Raw genomic sequence first — 19652 nt, forward strand, 5'->3', positions numbered from 1 at the left:
TTTTACAACTCCTGAATACATTTAACCCTTTGCACTCGACTGGTGACTCTGAGGCACCATTAAAATTGTTACGCCACGTGCCAGAATAATTTTTACATTATCAAAGCTTAGATGTAAAAGATTGTTAAAAGTCTAACTGTGGTATGAGTCGCAAGACTTAATTTCATTTGCATAAAATGCACTTTATTATATAAAATTGGAATACTATAAGTCAGAAAAGTTTTTTAATTTAGATTTACAATTAAAATTGTTAAAAGTGTAACTGTTGCTACGAGTCGCCGCAATACTCTATTTCATTTGCATAAAATGCACTTTATTATATAAAATTGGAATACTATAAATCGGAAAAGTTAATTTAGATTTACAATTAAAATGGCGTCGAGTGCAAAGGGTTAAAAATCGTGAAAATTACGAGGAGATTATTCGTAAAATTTGGAAATTTCTTTGGAAATTATTCGATCTTCGTATTCGTCGTGCGTACGTTATAATAAACATGGCGGATGGTCCGAGTAAATTTAGTTTCGTCGTTCTTACGCTTAGCGGTTCGTAAATCTATTGTGTTAAATTTGATGTACGATTGTCGCGAGCTTAACTTAAAAGATTGTTGCAAAAGCGACGATAATTTCGTGCGTAATTCAGGAAATTATTTGGATTTATCTGACATCGCGATTTAAGGGAAATGATTGTTAACAAGCTTCTGACAAGCCTGACAAGCTTAACAAGATTTTTTAATTTATTGTAGCTTAATTTATTATAGTTATATTCGCCATCCTCGATTCAAAAATGTATTTCCGCGTCCAGAAAGATTTCCTACGGGCAGAGATACCATCGAAGTTTGTGCATTTGTCCATGTAAATTAAAAACTGCATCGGTTGCAAGAAAAGTCAGCCACATGGTAGCGTCTTCCTTGTTTCAACCCTTTGCACTGGAAAAGGACTCTAAAAATGTTACTGAAAAAAAGACTCTAAAATTGTTACATCACGATTCAATATAATTTTTATATTATAAAAGTTTAGACGTGAAAAATGGTTAAAAGTCTAATTGTTGTACGAGTCACAATACTCAATTTCATATGCATAAAATGCACATTGTCCTATAAAATGGAACTACCATAGGTCAGAAAAATTGATTTAGATTTACAGTTAAAGTGGCTTCGAGTGCAACGGGTTAATATTTATACAACATTTCGTCTAATAATTTTGTTCAATATTTATACAATATTTTTATTTACAAGCTCGAGAACAATTCGGCAGAATTTATCGAAGAATTTACATTATATCATTTATGGCCTCGATATTGTCTGTTTCTCGGTAATCGGACATTCCTAAAAATCCTTTGAAACGACTGTTCGTTCACTCGAACATCCCTTATCTCTTAAACAACGGAAACAATAAAAACCCCTTGGCCTCCGAATCGCTCGAACGATCGCCGATCAACGGTGAACCAACGATCGCAACGGTATTTCCACGTCCAAGAACAACGAAATAAAAACGAAAAAAAAGAAAAAAAAGCGTATCGCCGAGCGCGACGCCCGCGGCGTGAAATTCAAATCTGCCGGACGCGACGCGATCTTTTGGAACAGAAAACCAAATAAATAAATGGAGCACGTATTCCCGTCGAATATAACCGGTCGCGAGCCGCTCGACCGTTCTCGCATAGATTCCGGCCCGGTGTATCGTCGATTTTTATTCCGCGCGCGGACGCGTTACAGCGTTCGGTTTGCATAAGCGCATCGGCGCGCGCGGGCGCGCGCGCGTGTGTGTGCGCGCATTTGATTAGAAACGGTATTACGCACCGGCGTCGATAAAGCCGGTCGCGCCGTCGAGCGCGCGCGGCTGCTGCTGGTTGCCGGCGGCGCCACCGGGGCGGCGCTCGGGTCGCGGAACGGCTCGCGAGAGAGCGTCCTGCGTGCAGCGCCGCGCGGATAGGTACGTCGGGCTGGACGGGCCGTACGGCGAGTAGTACGACTCGTGACGTCGCGGTTGTCGGTCGTTTCGGTTCGATACGGTTCGATACGGTTCGGTACGGCTCGAATCGGTATCGGTTTCGTCGAGAGTGTTCGTTGAACGCGGCCTTCTCGGCGATGTGACCGGTTCTGCAGCGCGAGTGACGTGCGCCCACCGTTATCTTTAAAGCATCGTTTAAACGCGTTTTTCGAAAACGACCCGCGCGTCGTCGCAGCCGCAAACCGCGCGCGGAACGTGCGAAACCACGGGTCCCTCCGCGAGTGCGACGCGTACGTGATATAACACAAGCCAACCCCGTGGACGGTGTAACGGTCACGGAAGGATAATAGAGAAAACGGCGAGTCGGAGAGGTGTGCCCTCGCCTCGATAATACCCGGGAGCAGTGTGTCGGCGATTCGTATATATCTCTCTCTCTCGCGTCGGTTCTCGGGTGTCTCGGGTCCAGTGCGCGTTCGAACAAGGTCGCGACCGACCACCGTCCCCGTTATTCCGTCGGCTCGGATCTCGGACCGGCGGCGGGCCGGTCTCTCTCTCTCCCGATCGATTTATTAACCTGCCAGGCGCCGCGGAAAAAAGAAACGAAGGGGAACAGCGGCGGAATCATTCTCGCGGGAGAGCGCGTGGCGATACGCGCGGTGTGTTAGGGATTCGCGTGGGCAGTGATCGGTAGCTAAATCGTCGTCGAAGTGCGAGAGAATTCCGAAAGTGAAGGTTATACGCGCGTCGGGGAGAGCCGGGAGTTGTGTTCGCGGCGGTAGAAAACCGTAGGTGAAAAGGAAACGAGAGTGGCATCGGGCTATAGAGAAAAGGAGGAGAGAGAGAGATAGAAAGAAAGAAAGATAAAAATAAAGAGAGAGAGAGAGAGAGAATTAGGGAGAAAGGAACAACGAGAGGAAAAAAGGAAGAGCGAGTGTTCGCGGCAACGGGATCGAGGACGAGCAAGAGAGGAAGGCCAGGGAAACATGTCGAGGCTGCTGAAAGGCGAGCCGACCGCCGGTTATGCCATTGACTCTGACGCGGATCGCCGAATGTATTAGCCCGCGTCGACCGATGACGCGTCCCGCCGTCTAATCCCGAGGAGAGGCGGAAAACACGGCGCCGGAGGAGGCCGGAGGAACACCGAGCGACGGGCATCGGGCCGAACCACGCGACACCGGAAGTGCGCCGAGCGACGGACGTCGAGCTTCTGTCGCGATCATCCTAGCCGTAGAGAAGAGAAGCAGGCCGGCCGTCGCGCCTTCCACTGCCCACCGGAAGTCATATGCCCATACACGCGCGGAAAACGGTAAATCCGATCGTAGCGAGCCGTCGTCGGCTCTGATCAGCTGTGCGCGCGCGGAACCCCCGTTTATATTTTTCGCTGGAAACTAAAGCGCGAACACACACGCACGCATCTCTACCTACACCTACACTCGCACACGAGCAAGAGAGAGAGAAAAAAGAAAAACACGTTCGCTTTCGCGTTCGCGTACACGACGAGGCGTACACGCACGGCGGAGAGACGTCATCGCGTTGCACTCTCTCTCTCTCTCTCTCTCTCGCGCGCGCGCGTGCTCTCTTCGCGCCGTCAGTGTGCAGAATTTTCTCTCTTTTGGTTCGTTTTGCTTGGTTCGTCTACTTCGTTCTCCGTAACCAACCCCGCCTCCCCGAGGTTCATCGACAAGGTAAACATTTCTTTTCTTTTATTTTATTGTACGTTCCGCGCCGCGTTTTCAATATTCGCGACAGAGAACCGGGGACCGACCGGTTTATGTGTGTTTCGTTTACGCGCGATTCTTATTTCGTAATTCGGAATTTACATATCTGGTTCGTCTTGGTATGTAACTTTTACAGAATTATGGAGAGGAAAGTATCCGCGGAAAATGTACCGCGTTTGTCCGAAACTGCGAGTCCTTTGGGCGTCAAAAGATATTCCTTGTCGAATGTAACGAATTTTTACACTTTTTCTTTTTTATTGAACGTTATATTTTTCATACTTCGATTATAATATAATAATATATATATATTATTATTATTATTATATTATAATTGGAGTATGAAAACAGGTAATATAATAATATATAACATAATATAAAACAGTATGGAAAAGTATATATATATAATATAATATATATAATATATAAATACTGGTTTATGTGTTTCGTTTACACGCGATTCTTATTCCGTAATTCGGACGCTTCGTTATGCGAGGCACCGTTGTGTTACTACCGGTGCATCCTTTTCGATGCAAGGATATTCGTGTACTCGGCGTTGCGCGTTTTTTTGCTCGCGCTTGCCGGACATTTCGAGAAGCTGCCTCGGCCCTCGCAGCTCTCGAAAGCGTCTTCGTGGTTGCAGCGGCGTAGGATTGGGCAATTTTTCGTTCGATTAGAAGTTCATTAGGAGAGCGTGAACGATCGCTTCGCGAGTTGCTCGATGACAGGAACGCGGGAGTGTTCGAATGGAAATGTAATGGAAGATCGAATTTTGATCCTGGAATATACAGGGTTCCCCGGGAGGAATGATCCGATTTCAAAAATTTATATTTTAAAAAATTACGCACAGAAAATTATAATATATATAATATAATTATAATATATATATATAATATATATATTATATATAATATATATAATATTTATAATAATATAAATATAACGGGAAAATGTGTGAGTTTTTGTTAACAAGTGTTCGATATGACTTCCTTCCGTTACACGTATGATATCATTGCGATATGAAAGTTCTTGCCAAACACGGTGTAATGTATCTCTGGTAGTTGTTTGTACGGCATCACAAATGCGTTTTTTTTTTCAGTTCATTTAGACTTGTAGGTAAAGGTGGTGCAAAGACAAGATCCTTCACAAATCCCCAAAGGAAGAAGTCGCATGGGGTTAGGTCGGGTGATCTCGGAGGCCAACCGTGTAGAACCATATTATCGGGTGAACTGCGACCAATCCAACGGTTTGGTACATGAGAACAAAATAATAAAAAGTAAAACTCGCACATTTTCCCGTTATATTCGTGTTTGAATTATAATTTTCTGCGTGTAACTTTTTAAAATATAAATTTTTGAAATCGGATGATTCTTCCCGGGGAACCCTGTATATTATTAACCCCTTAACGTGCACGCTCGAGTTAACTCGAGCGCGCTGAACTGGCCAAACTGTGCACACTCGAGATAATTCGAGCGGCGTTGTACTTTATGTTGCTATAACTTTTCACGCTCGAATGCAATCGAGAATTGGAAATAACGATGTGAAAGCAAAAAAAGAAAACAATCGTTTTATTGATATTTATCATTTACAGGGGATTGTAAGCTATAACACTTACTTATTCAAGTATAAAATATATGCTTCTTATCACTTACGACTTATCTCTTCCTTGTGAGCCGCTTTCCGACAGCGTATTCATATTCAGATTCTGATTCGCTCATTTTTCAATATATATTTTACTAAAATATAATGTAAAATAAAATATAAATAATATATATATATATATATATATATATATATATATATATATATAAATATAATAATAAATATTATAAATACTAGTATTGTTATTATTTATGTTTTAAAAGTATAAATAAATATTTTTACTGATAATAATGTTTATTCTGAAATGGGAATTCGAAAAGAAAGATAAAAAAAGTCGATGTGCGTGTGATATTACAATATTCGACTATTTTCTGCAATGTTATCAAAATCCAAAATTGCAATACAAATTTTGATTATTTTTGTATTTTTGTAATTTTCTTGCCAAGACAACGTTCTAAATTGTGTTTTTTTACATTAAAAAAAATTGATTCTTTTTGGCCGGCCTTTTTCAAAAAAACTGTGCATTAAGGGGTTAATATATAGTATATATATGAAGTATATTATTCAATATTCTTCTCGATTCGACAAATAATTCTTCCGTTCACGTCACAATTGCCGCATCGTTTCTGCTACGCGTATCTTGTTCACACTGCACCGTCTTCGTAACCCTTCTTAACCTTTCCAACTATGCAGTTTGTTCAACATAATTCCACCACTCGATTTTGTCGCAGGGCCGATGTGTACAGAGGTGAATAGGGTTGAAAAAAATGAAAAATACGAAAATACTGAAAATCAAGGCGCAGAGTTGTATAAATATTATACAATATATTGTAATATAATGTATAAATATTAACCCTTTGCACCCGAAGCTATTTTAACTGAAAATATAAAATCATCTTTCTGACTTATAGTATTTCTACTTTGTATGACAAAGTGAATTCTATGCACATGAAATTGAGTATTGCGGTGACTCGTGACAACAGTTACACTCTTAACAATTTTTTAAAATTGAAACTTCGTTAATATAAACATTATCTTGGCACGTGATGCAATAAATTTTAGTGGAGCCTCACAGTCACCACTCGGGTGCAAAGGGTGAAACCTTTGTTACACCCTTAACAATTTAGGGTGTTACACTCTTAACAATTTTTTAAAATCGAAACTTTGTTAATATAAAAATTATCTTGAAACGTGGTACAACAAATTTTAGTGGTGCCTCAGAGTCACCGCTCGAGTGCAAAGGGTTAACTGTAAATCTAAAATAATCTTTTCTGATTTATAGTATTTTCATTTGATACGACAAAGCGCATTTTATGCACGCGAAATTCAGTCTCGCGAGTTGCACAACGGTTACACTTTTAACAATTTTTAAAAAATCTAAACCTTTTTAATGTAATAATTATTTTATAACGTGATACAACAAATTTTAATGGTGAACCCTTTGCACTCGAAGCCATTTTAACTGTAAATTTAAACCAATTTTTCTGACTTATAGTATATTTATATAGTATATATAAATAGTATATTATTTATTTAGTATATTATAATTTATTTATTTTTTATTTTATTTTTATTATAATAGTATATTATTTAAAAATATAGTATATTTTATAGTATATTATTTATTTACAAAGTGCATTCTATGCACATGCAATTGAGTATTGCGGCGACTCGTAGCAACAGTTACACTTTTAACAATTCTTTAAAACCTAAACTTTGTTAACACTAAACCTAGCAAGCAGTAATACTAACTGGCATGTACTGCTTCACAAAAGTGAGAAGACCGAATTTATTTAGAATTTGTCAAGTTTTCATTATAAAACTTGCTAGCGTTTTCCACGAAAGAGTCTCGGAACTTTACAGAATTGCAAAATAAGAAGAAATCGGGGCCACTTTGACCGCGTTAGGTTTACTGTTAATATCAAAATTATCGTAAAATGTGACACAATAAATTTCAGTGGTGCCTCAGGGTCACCACTCGGGTGCAAAGGGTGAACCCTTTGCACTCGAAGCCATTTTAACTGTAAATCTAAACCAATTTTGTACGACAAAGTGCCTTCTATGCACATGCAATTGAGTATTGCGGCGACTCGTAGTAACAGTTACACTTTTAACAATTCTTTAAAACCTAAACTTTGTTAACACTAAACCTAGAGAAGACCGAATATATTTAGAATTTGTCAAGTTTTCATTATAAAACTTGCTGCAATAATACAACTTATTCAAGCGTTTTCCACAAAAGAGTCTCGGAACTTCGCAGAAAGCGGGTTCACTTTGACCGCGTTAGGTTTACTGTTAATATCAAAATTATCGTAAAATGTGACACAATAAATTTCAGTGGTGCTTCAGGGTCACCACTCGGGTGCAAAGGGTGAACCCTTTGCACTCGAAGCCATTTTAACTGTAAATCTAAACCAATTTTTCTGACTCATAGTATTTCCATTTTGTACGACAAAGTGCCTTCTATGCACATGCAATTGAGTATTGCGGCGACTCGTAACAACAATTACACTTTTAACAATTCTTTAAAACCTAAACTTTGTTAACACTAAACCTAGAGAAGACCGAATATATTTAGAATTTGTCAAGTTTTCATTATAAAACTTGCTCCAATAATACAACTTATTCAAGCGTTTTCCACAAAAGAGTCTCGGAACTTCGCAGAAAGCGGGTTCACTTTGACCGCGTTAGGTTTACTGTTAATATCAAAATTATCGTAAAATGTGATACAATAAATTTCAGTGGTGCCTCAGAGTCACCACTCGGGCGCAAAGGGTTAACGAAAGTTGGTTCGTCGATTAATAGTAGAACGGAAACGGCAGAGCAGCGGAATCCTCGAATGAAGATCGAGTTTCCGGGGGAGTGTATTCTATTTCCCCCGTAATATGTACGTATACCGTAAACATTCGGAGGAAGAATCGACGTCTCCGATTCCGAACTTATTGTGTGCAAAAGAAAAAGCAGGCGTCATGGGTTCGACCGGCGAGCGGAAGTCATATGTCCATACACGCGCGGAAAACGGTAAATCATTGTAAAAGCGACCGGCTCTGACCAGCTCGCCCGTTTATTTTCTGTTCGAACACCGGCTCTCTCTCTCTCTCTCTCTCTCTCTCTCACACTCACTCACTGTCTCTCTATCTCTCTTTCTACCCCGCGCGCGTTCCACTGTGCTCTATTTTTTCGTTCGCTTTTGCTTGGCTCGTCTCGATTCTTCCGTCCGCGGGTACGTCGGCAAGGTAAATAGTCCCTTTTTTTTCTTTCTTTCTTTATTTCCCTCCCATTGGCCGAGAGAGAGTCCATTTGTACGTAAAGAGCGCAGGGGTCCTTCCAGACCGCAGGGCCACTGTGCAACGGAGTATAATCCGTTCCGCTTGAAACGCTAAGAGCATTTTTATTTATCCGTGTTGTACGCGCCGAATGAAAATTTGTCCACCCCCTACCCCCCGAATATTTCCTGTTCAAAGACGACGCGCGCGCGCGGGGCATCGCATTCCGGGTTTCGCAAAAGAATTTAACGCGCGCCGGCTTTGATGTTTTTATAACAAGAAGAACGAAGAATAGGGAAAATAGAGAGAAAAAAAACACGATCGATCATGCGTGAACACGCGGCGACCGATTTTTTATTCAGTGTCGCGCCCCGCTCGCGGACCGAATTTTCGAAATTCATTTTTGCCCAAATGCCGAGCCACGAATAAAAACGTTTTTTTTCGATTGTCCGCTCGGCCCATTGTTGCGTCGCGAATTTTCCATCTCTGTTTGCGGAAGTGGCGGCACGAGTGTAATCGCAAACGATTTCGCGCGCGCCTCCTAATTATTGCGATTATGCTCTGCGCGCTGGAAAATCGCCTCTCTCTCTCTGTGTGTTTTTTTCTCTCGCGTTCGGTCAGACGAATTCTCATCGAATCAAAAATAACGCCGTCTCGCGCCCCGTTTACTCGGCGACCGATGTTCGCCAGAGCCGTCGGGTTCTGCAAAAAAAAAGAAAACGGGAAAAGAAAAAAGAACAGAAAAATATCCGCGATGCAATTGACGTTTGCCGGAAGTCGTTACTCTTCGCGCACAAATGGACGCGCGCAATCTTCGGCTGCGCGACCCTCCCGCGCTCCGACGCGGAAACATTTCACGGGAAGTCACGCTCCTCGTCATTTCTCCGCGGCGCTTTTTATCGCGCGCACTCGAAGCGACGGAGACGCGAGCGCGCGACACGCTCGCCGATTTTAATCCCTGTAACGCGGTCGTGCGAGCGGCTCGCGACCCGCGTCCCGCTTCATGCGTCCCGTGTCTCGCGTCTCGCGTCCCGCTTCACGCGCCCTGCTTCACGCGCCCTGCATCTCACGTCCCGTGTCACGCGTCCAACGTCTCGTGTCCCGCATCACGCGTCCAGTGTCCCCGTCACGCGACCAGTGTCCCGCGTCCCGTGTCACGCGCCCCGCGCCTCGCGTCCCGCGTCCCGCGTCACGCGTCTCGCGTCCCGCCTCACGCGTCCCGCCTCACGCGTCCCGCCTCACGCGTCACGCGTCTCGCGTCACGCCTCACGCGTCACGCGACCCGCCTCACGCGTCTCGCGTCCCGCCTCACGCGTCTCGCGTCCCGCGTCCAGCGTTTCGCGTGTCGCGTCTCGCATCCAGCGTCCCGCGTCACGCATCTCGCGTCCCACATCACGCGTCTCGCGTCCAGCGTCTCGCATCCCGCGCCACCCATTGTCGCAGGATCGGAACCGTCCGATATCCTCGCGCTAGGTCGGATCCCCGTGTTCTCGCGATGAAACCGTGGCTGCCGTTTAATCCCCGGTCGAAAAGTTTTCGAATTCAGCGGTGTAAACAGGCGATGCTGTTCAGCGGCGGCGGCGGCGGCGGTGGTGGTCGCCGTTGAATTTATTGGACAAATTCTTCTCGCAATTATTCGCGACTGTGCGTAAACCACTCTCGCCGGAGAGAGAGAGAGAGAGAGAGAGAGAGAGAGAGAGAGATTCCAGAGATTTTTCCTTCGTTGTTGTTAACCCGGCGAAATAACGACCGTGGAGTATTTTGGACCGGTTTCGCTGGCCGAAATTATTTCTTTTCTTTCCGTTTTCCCCGTTTAACGTGTCCGGAATGCACCGACTTACTTAGTTACATATTTCAACTACTGTTTTTGTATATTTATATATGTATATTTCAACTTCGGAAAAGTAATTATAAGCGGAGACAAATTTTCGATAAAATATATTCGAAATGTTATTGTTAGGATTCAGTGGATTCGAAACGTGAATGTTTATTTGTTTATGATATCTTGACGTAGTGGTGGTAATTTTCAACGTTGAGATACTATTGCAAGGTATTAGAAGCTATTGAAAACTATTGCGAAGTATTAAAAACCAATGGAAACTATTACGAAGTGTCGAAAATCATTAAAAACTATTGCAAAGCATTAGAAATTATTGCAGAGTATTAAAAGCTATTAGAAATTATTGCGAGGTATTAAAAAGTAATTAGAAACTATTGTAAAGTATTATAAGCAGTTAAAAACTATTGCAAAGGATTAAAAACAATTAAAAACTATTGCAAAGGATTAAAAACAATTAAAAACTATTGCAAAGTATTAAAAGACATTAGAAACTATTGTTAAGTTTTAGAAACCATTAGAAACTATTGCAAAGTATCAAAAACTCTTAGAAACTGTTACGAAGTATTAGAAATCATTAAAAACTATTGCAAAGCATTATGAACTATTGCAGAGTATTAAAAGCCATTAGAAATTATTTCGAGGTATTAAAAAGCAATTAGAAACTATTGTAAAGTATTATAAACGATTAGAAACCATTGCAAAGAATTAAAAACCATTAAAAACTATTACGAAGTATTAAAAATCATTAAAAACTATTGCAAAGCATTATAAACAATTGCAGAGTATTAAAAGCCATTAGAAACTACTGTAAAGTATTAAAAAGCCATTAGAAACTATTGTAAGGTATTATAAGCGATTAGAAACCATTGCAAAGAATTAAAAACCATTAAAAACTATTACGAAGTATTAAAAATCATTAAAAACTATTGCAAAGCATTATAAACTATTGCAGAGTATTAAAAGCCATTAGAAACTATTGTAAAGTATTAAAAAGCCATTAGAAACTATTGTAAGGTATTAAAAAGCCATTAGAAACTATTGCAAGATATTAAAAAGTAATTAGAAACTATTGTAAAGTATTAAAAAATCATTAGAAACTATTGCAAAGTATTAAGAAATCATTAAAAGCTATTACAAAGCATTAAAAATAATTGGAAACCATTACAAAGTATTCAAACCCATCAAAAACTATTGCAAAGTATTAAAAAACCATTAAAAACTACTGCAAATTATTGAAAGCCATTAAATCAATTACAAAGCGTTCGAGTCCATTAAACACGATCGCAAAGTATCCAAAATCATCGAAAATACTAAAAGAAAACTGAAATAATATAATACCGTACATAATTCGCGATTGTTTACGATTTCTCAGCGATTTCCAACGCGGAAGCCGCGCACCCGTTTCCGTTCTGTCCGCGGCCTGGAAAAATCGTCGCGCTGCAATTTTTTCGCCGCATTTCGCCGGGTACCGCGTTTGTTTGTCTTCTCCATCGCGCTCCGGAGAAATAAATGCAAAAATCGTCGGAGGGACGACGCGCGCGCGAGAGAGGAATGCGATCGAAACGAAAAAGAGCGGCGGGAACGCCGTGGGAAAGTCGCGTCGGCGTGCGAACCCGTTACCCTACGATTTTCAATTCCTCTTGTTTCGAAGTTGCGCCTTGAGATTCACCGTTCCACAGCATTCCCCGGATTCTTGCAACTCCAATTTCAACTATAGCCCCGCGGTGGTTTTCCGGATCCGCCGGCGAAACGCTGAAATCGCCCGCGCCGCCCTTCGCAGCCCTTCCCGACGGCTGGACGGAAAATTTCGCCAGGCAACGTTCGTCAAAAAGTATTTTATCTCGGGCAATGCGATCGAGCCTTTCTTCTTCGCAATTTTCTGCCGTTGCTGGAACTGCTGACTTTTTAATAAATAGACGCGAAATGATACGCGAAGCCGATCGAAAGTATTTTATCTGGAAAAGCAGTTATCTTTTTAGCCACTTTGCTACCCCTTTTCGATTATTTTTCGACATCTTGCGGATGCTAGAATTACTTATTTCTGATAAAAAAAGACGTAAATAATTCGCAAAGGTGATCGAAAGTATTTTATTCGCAAAAGCAATCACCTTTTTAGCGAATTTCTACCCCTTTTCATTTCTCTTTCGACGTCTTGTCGACACTGAAACTGCTGATTTCTAATAAATAGACGCGAAATGATACGCGAAGCCGATCGAAAGTATTTTATCTGGAAAAGCAGTTATCTTTTTAGCAACTTTGCTACCCCTTTTCGATTATTTTTCGACATCTTGCGGATGCTAGAATTACTTATCTCCGATAAAAAAGACGTAAGTAATACGTAAAATTGATCTAAAGTATTTTATTCGGAAAAGCAATCAGCTTTTTAGCGTCTTCTCCACCCCTTTTCATTTCTATTTCGATATCTTGTCGATGGTACTGGAACTGCTGATTTCTAATAAATAGACGCGAAATGATACGCGAAGCCGATCAAATCTATTTTATTTGGTAAAGCAGTTATCTTTTTAGTAACTTTGCTACCCCTCATCAATTATTTTTCGACATCTTGTGAATTAATCGTTTTTGATAAAAAGACGTAAATAATATGCAAAGTTGATCGAAAGCACTTTATTCGGAAAAGCAACCATCTTTTTAGCGATTTTTCCATCCCTTTTCATTTCTCTTTCGACGTCTTGTAAATACTGGAACTGCTGATTTTTAATAAATAGACGCGAAATGATACGCGAAGCCGATCGAAAGTATTTTATCTGGAAAAGCAGTTATCTTTTTAGCAATTTTGCTACCCCTTTTCGATTATTTCTCGACATCTTGCGGATGCTAGAATTACTTATTTCTGATAAAAAAAGACGTAAATAATTCGCAAAGGTGATCGAAAGTATTTTATTCGCAAAAGCAATCATCTTTTTAGCGAATTTCTACCCCTTTTCATTTCTCTTTCGACGTCTTGTCGACACTGAAACTGCTGACTTTTTAATAAATAGACGCGAAATGATATGCGAAGCCGATCGAAAGTATTTTATCTGGAAAAGCAGTTATCTTTTTAGCAACTTTGCTACTCCTTTTCGATTATTTCTCGACATCTTGCGGATGCTAGAATTACTTATCTCCGATAAAAAAGACGTAAGTAATACGTAAAATTGATCTAAAGTATTTTATTCGGAAAAGCAATCAGCTTTTTAGCGTCTTCTCCACCCCTTTTCATTTCTATTTCGATATCTTGTCGATGGTACTGGAACTGCTGATTTCTAATAAATAGACGCGAAATGATACGCGAAGCCGATCAAATCTATTTTATTTGGTAAAGCAGTTATCTTTTTAGTAACTTTGCTACCCCTCATCAATTATTTTTCGACATCTTGTGAATTAATCGTTTTTGATAAAAAGTCGTAAATAATATGCAAAGTTGATCGAAAGCACTTTATTCGGAAAAGCAACCATCTTTTTAGCGACTTTTCCATCCCTTTTCATTTCTCTTTCGACGTCTTGTAAATACTGGAACTGCTGATCAAATCTATTTTATTTGGAAAAACAGTTATCTTTTTAGCAATTTTGCTACCCCTTTTCGATTATTTCTCGACATCTTGCGGATGCTAAAATTGCTTGTTTCCGATAAAAAAAAGACGTAAATAATACGCAAAGTTGATCGAAAGTATTTTATTCGGAAAAGTAACCATCTTTTTAGCGACTTTTCCACCCCTTCTCATTTCTATTTCGACAGCTGATTTTTAATTAAATAGCCATAAATGATACGCGAAGCCGATCAAATGTATTTTATTTGGAAAAGCAGTTATCTTTTTAGCAATTTTGCTACCCCTTTTCGATTATTTCTCGACATCTTGTGGATGCTAAAATTGCTTGTTTCCGATAAAAAAAGACGTAAATAATACGCAAAGGTGATCGAAAGTATTTTATTCGGGAAAGTAACCACCTTTTAGCGACTTTTCCGCCCCTTCTCAATTCTATTTCGACAGCTGATTTTTAATAAATAGACGTAAATGATACGCGAAGCCGATCAAAAGTATTTTATCTGGAAAAACAGTTATCTTTTTAGCAACTTTGCTACCCGTTTTCGATTATTTCTCGACATCTTGTGGATGCTAGAATTACTTATTTCTGATAAAACAAGACGTAAATAATTCGCAAAGGTGATCAAAAGCATTTTATTCAGAAAAGCAACCATCTTTTTAGCGAATTTCCACGCCTTTTTCATTTCTATTTCGACGTCTTGTCGATATTGGAACCGCTGATTTTTAATAAATAAACGTAAATAATACACAAAGTTGATCGAAAGTATTTTATTCAGAAGAGCAACCATCTTTTTAGTAACTTTTCCACTCCTTCTCATTTCTCTCACAATACTTCGCCGATGCTGGAACCGCTAATTCCTTGAACAGTTGTCTAATTAAACGGCTCAATAATTAACAAGATAAGTTCTCCATTAACACTTTCATTCGAGTACAGCATTTGGTAATGCTTCTTCATAGTTTCGCGATCTTTCCACGTAGCTACGTAATACACAGTTCGAAATGAAACGTTCACGCTCCTTCGTCCAGAGCGCAGCGACGCAATTTAATTCGGATTGGCTCGTAGATTAGAAGCAATTTACGATTCACAGTTAACCAGCGCGAATGCCAGTCGTTGTCATTCTGTAGATTTAATTAACTCTTTGCGCTCGAGCGACGACTGCGAGATGGTGCCGCGAAAAATTACCGATGCAAATTACCGATTCAAAGGAATTTTGAACGTTGTTTTTGCGTGCGTTCAACGAGTTGCTGATATTTCGCTAATATTATTTACCGGTAAACCTCGCTAAATTTCACGAAATCGAACGAAAATATTCTGGGGCGGAAGGAACGTCTGGGGGTTAAATGTCGTCGAGCAGGAAGGGTTAATTAATAGTTCGTAATTGTTTGGTCCCAATGATAATCGACGCGAGGGTTGAAATGTTCACGGACAAAGCTTATAGAAACCCTTATACAAGATCAGGGCGGTCGGCAAAAAAGGCAGCGGCCAGCATGTCGATATTCGTTAATATGTACGCATAGTGATGCTAGAACAAAAGCGACGACTTAACTGTTTCATTTCTAATTTTTTATGCATGAAAATTGTTTCAATATACTGGTCAGATTCTGCCGATTAAAATGAGTCCAAACACGACATGCTTTGGAGCATATTTATTAATTACATGTAGCGAGTAACTTATTTTATTTCATTGCACAAATCGTAATTGTGACAAAAAGGGCGCTAGAAAAATATTAAAAGCTACGTCAAAGAAGGTATGCTGTCGTTCAAAAGATAATATCAATATGCTATTCGAGCCTATACTTAGTAATTAATGACATAGGCGCAAGAATAGCGCAAGGAAATTCACAGCAACCCGAAATTTGGCATTCTAGAGAGAATTTACTGTAGTCAAAATCTGACTTCGAAACAAGATTCTGTTTCATTTCGATTTTGCTCAATGAACACCTGACCAAAGACTTGCAACCGCAAGATTAACAGTTTAGGGTTGATCGCACGAAAATCCTAGCCGAGAAACAAGATTCTTCCTCTTCCGAATTCTGTTCGATGAACACCTGACCGAAGATTTGCGATCACTCGGCCGCAGGATCAACGGTTTAGGGTTGACGATGAAACGAAGATCGGGGATCAGAAAATGAAAGTACCGCAGGTGGTTTCGCGTAGCCAAAAATAAACGGAAAGGAGTAAAGAGTGGGAGAAGGAGCAAGAGGAGCAGGAGGAAGAAGAGGAGGAGGAGGAGGAGGAGGAGGGATGGTTTGGAAGTTGAATTGGCTCGAACAGAGGGAGTTTAGGGTCCCGCGGCATCAGATATCAGCTCGCGGAGCAGCGGCCCGATAAAAGCTTGAAACTCGCGTTATAGCTCGGCAGCGGTAACGACCCAATTATTCGATGGTGGAAGGGTTCCTGGGGGTATCGGGGCTGCCGCGCCAGGTATACAGAATGATCTGGAACTCGGAGCGACGTGTTTTCTCCCTCGTTCGTCGCGGCGCGCGCTCTTCTTTTTCGTGTTCTCCCCCTTGCTCCAGCGATCCTCGGTGTGTGCGTGCCCCGTCCTTTTCTACCTTTCCGGCTCTTGTTCTCTCTTTTGGGCCATAAACAACCGGTGCCCGACGTTTGCCGAGGTTATTGGTTTTTGCGAGGGGCACGACAGTGCCGTATACACGCGTGTCCTGGCCGCCCGGCCCCGCGAAACGTGTTCTCTCTTTCTCTCTCGCTGGCTCCTTCGTCGATCTCTCTCTCTCTCTTTCTCTCCTTTCTCTCTCTGGTTCCTTCATCTCTCTCTTTTTCTCTCTTTTTCTCTCTCTTTTCTCTTTCTTTCTTTTTTTCTCCCTTCTCTCTCTCTCTCTTTTCTTTCTTTCTTTCTTTTTTCTCTCTCTTTTCTTTCTCTCTCTTTTTCTTTTCTCTCCTTCCTTCCCTCTTTCTGGTTCCTCTATTTCTCTCTCCCTCTTTTTTTTCTCTTTCTATTTTCTTGCTCTTTTTTCTCTCTCTTTTTCCCCTTTCTCTTTCTACCTTCCTTCTCTCTGGTTCCTCCATCTATTTCTCTCCCTCTCTTCCTCTCTCTTTTTTCTCTTTTTCTCTCTCTCCTTTTCCCCTTTCTCTCTTTCCTTCCTTCTCTCTGGTTCCTCCATCTATTTCCCTCCCTCTCTTCCTCTCTTCCTCTCTTCCTCTATTTCTCTCTCTTTTTTCTCATTCTCTTTTCTTTCTCTTTTTTCTCTCTTTTATGTCTCCTTTTCCCTCTGTTTTCTCTCTCTCTCTTTCTCTCCTTTCTCTCTCTGCTTCATTCATCTCTCTCTTTCTCTCCTTTCTCTCTCTGGTTCCTTCATCTCTCTCTTTCTCTCCTTTCTCTCTCTTTCTCTTTTCTTTCTTTCTTTCTTTTTTCTCTCTCTTTCCTTTCTTCCTTTTTTCTCCCTCTTTTCTTTCTATCTATTCTTTCTCTCTCTTTTTCTCTTTTCTCTCTTTCCTTCCCTCCCTCTGGTTCCTCCATCTCTTTCTCTCTTTCTCTTTTCTCTCCCTCTCTCTTTTCTTTCTCCCTTTTTTCTTTCTCTTTTCTTTTTTTCTCTCTCTCACACTCGTTGGTTCCTTTGTCAATATCTCTCTCCCTCTCTCTCCCTCTCCTTCCCTCATTGCACACGTACGCAAACGAGCAGCAAAAAGAGCACACGCGTGCCTTGTTGGTCACGTGGGCAGCAACAGCAACGACAGTGCAGCAGCGGCAGCATCGGAGTCTAATTCCCGCAGACAAACACTTTAATTATAACCTTGCCCGCGCCCGGCTACGTGCCCTCGCGATTCTCGGTATCGGAGCTTTTATTAAAACCGGGTACACCCGCAGGTGATACGCCGACGATATTATCCGATTACCACCGGCGGCCAGAGAGAGAGAGAGAGAGAGAGAGAGAGAGAGAGCGGGCGAGCGTCTCTGGCGCTCTGAACCGGACCGGATCCACGGTTTGCAAAACGCGCCGCGAGACCTGTTGTGCTTCCACCGCCCTCTTGTCGCGTCCCTTCTTTCTCTTCTTTTCGCGTTTACCGGTTCGTCGGCCTTTTCCTTCCCTTCTTCTTTTGCTGAAACTGTGTCGTCTCTCTCTCCCTTCGTTGTCTCTCTCACTCCCTCTTCGTCGTCTCTCTCACTCTCTCTTCGTCGTTTCTATTTCTCTCTCTTTCTTCGTCGTCTCTCTTTCTCTTCGTCGATTCTCTCTCTCTCTCTCTCTCTCTCTCTCTCGTCGACACTCTCTTTTTCTCTGTCACCGTCGTCTCTCTCTCTCTCTCTCTCTGTCTGTCTCTCCGTCGACTCTCTTTCTCTCTTTCTCTCTCTCCGTCGACTCTCTCTCTCTATTCTCTCTCTTCCTCTCAATAGCTCTCTCGCGCACTCTCTCTAGCTATCTTGCTCTCTTTTCGCTCTCCTCGTCTCTCTCTCGCTCTCTCGCTCTCTCACTCCCTCCCACTCTCACTCTCTAACTCCCTCGCACCCTCTCGCTCTTCTGCTCTCTCTCTAGCTCCCTTGCATTCTCTCGCTTTCTTCGTCGACTCTCTCTCTCTCTCTCTCTCTTTCTCTCTTTCTCTCTCCGTCGACTCTCTCTTTATCTCTCTCTCTCTTTGTCTCTCTCTCCGTCGTCTCTCTCTTTGTCTCTCTCTCTCCGTCGTCTCTTTCTCTCTCTCTCTCTCTCTCTTTCTCCGTCGTCTTTCTCTCTCTCTCTCTTTGTCTCTCTCTCTCTCTCTTTCTCCGTCGTCTTTCTCTCTCTCTTTGTCTCTTTCTCTCTCTTTGTCTCTCTCTCTCTCTCTCCCTCTCTCTCTCCTCGTCTTGCGCCGTGCACCACCAATTACCCAGTGCTCCGAAGCTGTTGTGTGCGCGCGCGTGTGTGCGTTTTGCTTGATATGCTCGGCGCTATCTTCGCGGTGGAAAAGTATGCGCGCGAAAGGTGTGCCGAGCTGGAACAAGTCCCGGTAAGATCGCGATTGCACTTTTCACCTCTTCCCTCCGGGCCCGCGATGCAGCCGACCTGCTCTCTTGACCCGGCGACGGAAACTTGCGTAGCCTGTTCTCCGTTCATGGTAATCGCAGGATGATTTATTCCGTTTGTTGGAATTCATTCTTCTTGCCGGGTCATTCTTCATCGAGACACCTGGTTTGTCTATTTCGAATGGGAGGAACAGGGGGGAAGGGTGGGGATTGCATTTCCGAGTGGACGAACATTGTCGTAGAGACTATAGGTTTTGGTAGAAAAGCGGACCGGAGTTCAGAATAGTACCATAGAGTCTCCTCCGACCCCAGGTAGAACTCGTCGTATTATTATCCTTGTACGAAATACTTTCGAATCATTATGATAATAGCATGATACCGCGGTCTTTTCGATGTACATGACCATCTCCGAATTGACTTCGAATAGTGGCACGTGGCCTCCGCGAATTGCCTTCGAATAGTGGCACGTGGCCTCCGCGAATTCCGTCGAACGTAGCCCCGATTAACATAACTCCAAATTTCGAGTACATTAAATTCTCCCTAGAATACCAAATTTCGGGTTTCTGTGAATTTCCCTGCGCTCTTCCTGCGCCTATGTCATTAATTAGTGCATATAGGCTCGAACAGCATAACTCCAGTGATATTTTCCTTCGAACGCCACGCATACCTTTTTTAACGTCGCCTTTATATAATATTTCCCCAGCGCCTTCTTCGTTCGACTCACAATCTCTGCAACGAAATGAAACAAGTTGCTCGCCGTTCGGCCGCGGCGCAGCCGGTCCC

General features: G+C 42.1%; 1 protein-coding gene across 3 annotated transcripts in view; it reads left to right on the forward strand.

Annotated features, from left to right (window-relative positions):
- Window positions 1-1958: 1958 nt before the first annotated feature.
- Window positions 1959-19652, forward strand: part of Syn1 (Syntrophin-like 1) — an 897245-nt gene continuing 879551 nt past the window's right edge. Inside the window, exon 1 of one of the 3 annotated variants that reach the window (XM_033475740.2) lies at window positions 1959-3252. In XM_033475740.2, coding sequence (XP_033331631.2) covers window positions 3229-3252 — 24 coding nt within the window. In that variant the 5' untranslated portion in view covers window positions 1959-3228. Of the gene's footprint in view, window positions 3253-3500; window positions 3632-8245; window positions 8285-19652 lie in introns of those variants that run through there. The other 2 variants (XM_033475741.2, XM_076528684.1) reach the window with 2 other exon arrangements.

Source organism: Megalopta genalis, chromosome 2 (genome assembly GCF_051020955.1).
Source record: "Megalopta genalis isolate 19385.01 chromosome 2, iyMegGena1_principal, whole genome shotgun sequence".
Taxonomy (NCBI): Eukaryota; Metazoa; Arthropoda; class Insecta; order Hymenoptera; family Halictidae; genus Megalopta; species Megalopta genalis.